The sequence below is a fragment of the Oncorhynchus gorbuscha genome, unplaced genomic scaffold, assembly GCF_021184085.1.
Source record: "Oncorhynchus gorbuscha isolate QuinsamMale2020 ecotype Even-year unplaced genomic scaffold, OgorEven_v1.0 Un_scaffold_4878, whole genome shotgun sequence".
Taxonomy (NCBI): domain Eukaryota; kingdom Metazoa; phylum Chordata; class Actinopteri; order Salmoniformes; family Salmonidae; genus Oncorhynchus; species Oncorhynchus gorbuscha.
In genome coordinates this window covers 19,335-22,532 of record NW_025748803.1, presented here as the reverse complement: position 1 = coordinate 22,532, position 3,198 = coordinate 19,335, and the positions used below count along the sequence as shown (strand labels likewise).

Genomic DNA, 3,198 nt, shown 5'->3' with positions numbered 1-3,198 from the left:
CTGCAGGCTATATTTACTGTAGATTCCGAGACACATACTGAAGTTTTTACAACTTGTCACCCAAGTCACCTAAAATTATATTTATCCTAAATCACAAATGTACCTAATTTTATTGATAAACAGGAAGTCATCTAGGAAGTCATCTATGTTGTTATTAGGCTAATGTCATAACTACTCTACTTATAACCCAATATTAACGTTTTTTTTTTGTATTTCTTAAATGAAGCTGATATAGACAGCCTGGTTAAAAGCAGTCCTATCTCTATCAGTTAGCTGGCCAAGTAGTCTGTCGCTATGCGCTATGGTTCCAAAGGTCCCCTTCCAACATTCCACCTGCTTCACAGCCAATAGACGGGAACGCGTCCTGGTGAGCTGGACTACAGAAAGAACATGCCGCGACGGAAACGTCAAAACAAAAAGCCATCCAAGTCTGCGTCAGAAGATCTGACAAGAATAATAGAAAATGTCGAGTTTCAGTCGGATGATGTGGAGGGGGAGAGAGAGGACGGGAGAGTAAAGAGAGAGAGGAGGCAGTGGGAGACAGAACCAGGGACAAGAGGCACTCCGCTGAGTGAGTGTGAGCGCGTTAGCCTGGTAAAACAGAACGGTCCCACTCTGAAAACGTCCAAACAAGTTCACATCGTCTTCCTCCCCGACAGATACCAAACTCTCATAGAGGTGGAGGACAGCGAGGAAAGAGAGGAGGAGGAGAGGAAAAAAGAGGCGAAGGAGAAGAGAAAAAAGGAGAAACACAAGAAGTACAGAAAGGTAGGCTATACTGTTAGGTGAAGCAAAAATAATCATTCAAGTCTCCTCTATAAAATAGTGTAATATTCTACATTTTGCTTTAGAGAATTGTTCCAAGTTATGTAACCCTAGAAACACTGCATTCACTGAATACTTGAACTCTTGAATTCTTGTTGCTGTGCTGTGTCATTCTGAACAAGTTAACCATTCACTAACTGAGTGAGTATGGTGAACTATGGGTTAGTTCAACTCTGTCAGCACTATTTACAGGATCAGATGTGTTAGTCAGGGGCAGACATAGTGATTTGGAGGCCCGAGACAGAGAGACCAGTCAGAGGCTGGGATTTATAGTAAAGACATGTAATTAAACTTTACAAATACATTACATTTTAATGTGCCATGATGTTTTCATCTGATTGTCAAACAAATCACTTCAAAAATTAGGTTTCCTTCGCATGTTCATACAAAAATAAGGGGGTGGTTAGGGGGTGGTTAGGGTTAAGGGGGCTGGTTGGGGGTTAAGGTGGGGGTGGTTAGGGGTTAAGGGGAGGGTGGTGTGGTTAGAGGTTAAGGGGGTGGTTAGGCGTTAAGGTGGTGTGGTTAGGGGTTAAGGTGGGGGTGGTTAGGGGTTAAGGGGGCGGTTAGGGGTTAAGGGGGTTAGGGGTTAAGGTGGGGTGGTTAGGGTTAAGGGGTGGTTAGGGGTTAAGGTGGGGGTGGTTAGGAGTTAAGGGGTGGTTAGGGGTTAAGGGGGTTAGGGCTAAGGGGGTGTGGTTTGGGGTTAAGGGGGTGGTTAGGGGTTAAGGGGGTGTTTAGAGGTTAAGGGGGTGGTTTGGGGTTAAGGGGGGGGTGGTTAGGGGTGCTGAGAGCAGAGCAGTAGACGGTGAGTAAATCTGAGTAAATCTCTCACAGCCCTAAGCTCTAACATATGACACTAGTTAACTGCTGCAACACACACTCACATACACCCCATGTGTGCGACCCGTGTGATTGCTTGTGCCTGACCCTGTGTCTGTGTCCCATTGGTCCTGTCTGGTAGAACGTCGGGAAGGCTCTGCGGTTCGGCTGGCGATGTCTGGTTGCCGGGTTACAGAGCTTAGCGAGCGGCTATGCTACACCCCTTTCGGCTGCAGCCACGTTGGTGACCGACGTCCACAGAACTCACCGCTAGGCATGATGGGACGGAGGACTAATATCTGGGACTAGACACATACAGTCTCAACTGCATTTTACGTCATTATTTCAGACTGCTTAACCGTTACCTAATACCGTACGTGATTCTAGTGGTTAAATCAGGCGGTTGGTTATGTAACGCTACCTTCTCCTGTTTAGTTGTACTCTGCTAGCATTGTCACATTTATGTTTCACGTTGAATGTTCTGATGTTTACTGGTCTTTGTTTTGATGTTTACTGGTCTTTGTTTTGATGTTTACTGGTCTTTGTCCTTTGTTTTGATGTTTACTGGTCTTTGTTTTGATGTTTACTGGTCTTTGTTTTGATGTTTACTGGTCTTTGTCCTCTGTTTTGATGTTTACTGGTCTTTGTTTTGATGTTTACTGGTCTTTGTCCTCTGTTTTGATGTTTACTGGTCTTTGTTTTGATGTTTACTGGTCTTTGTTTTGATGTTTACTGGTCTTTGTCCTTTGTTTTGATGTTTACTGGTCTTTGTTTTGATGTTTACTGGTCTTTGTTTTGATGTTTACTGGTCTTTGTTTTGATGTTTACTGGTCTTTGTCCTTTGTTTTGATGTTTACTGGTCTTTGTTTTGATGTTTACTGGTCTTTGTCCTTTGTTTTGATGTTTACTGGTCTTTGTTTTGATGTTTACTGGTCTTTGTTTTGATGTTTACTGGTCTTTGTCCTTTGTTTTGATGTTTACTGGTCTTTGTTTTGATGTTTACTGGTCTTTGTTTTGATGTTTACTGGTCTTTGTCCTTTGTTTTGATGTTTACTGGTCTTTGTTTTGATGTTTACTGGTCTTTGTCCTTTGTTTTGATGTTTACTGGTCTTTGTTTTGATGTTTACTGGTCTTTGTTTTGATGTTTACTGGTCTTTGTTTTGATGTTTACTGGTCTTTGTTTTGATGTTTACTGGTCTTTGTTTTGATGTTTACTGGTCTTTGTTTTGATGTTTACTGGTCTTTGTTTTGATGTTTACTGGTCTTTGTTTTGATGTTTACTGGTCTTTGTTTTGATGTTTACTGGTCTTTGTTTTGATGTTTATCCGTCTTTGTTTTGATGTTTATCCATCTTTGTTTTGATGTTTACTGGTCTTTGTTTTGATGTTTACTGGTCTTTGTTTTGATGTTTACTGGTCTTTGTTTTGATGTTTACTGGTCTTTGTTTTGATGTTTACTGGTCTTTGTTTTGATGTTTACTGGTCTTTGTTTTGATGTTTACTGGTCTTTGTTTTGATGTTTACTGGTCTTTGTTTTGATGTTTACTGGTCTTTGTTT

The 3,198-nt window shown here is 41.5% G+C and overlaps 1 protein-coding gene across 1 annotated transcript; it reads left to right on the top strand.

Annotated features, from left to right (window-relative positions):
• Window positions 1–327: 327 nt before the first annotated feature.
• On the top strand, window positions 328–2,263 carry LOC124028840 (uncharacterized protein C1orf115 homolog). Its single transcript, XM_046340762.1, has 2 exons — window positions 328–768; window positions 1,784–2,263. Exons 1-2 carry the CDS (start codon window positions 391–393, stop codon window positions 1,913–1,915), a joined length of 510 nt encoding a protein of 169 aa, XP_046196718.1. The 5' UTR covers window positions 328–390; the 3' UTR covers window positions 1,916–2,263.
• The last annotated feature ends 935 nt before the right edge of the window (window positions 2,264–3,198 follow it).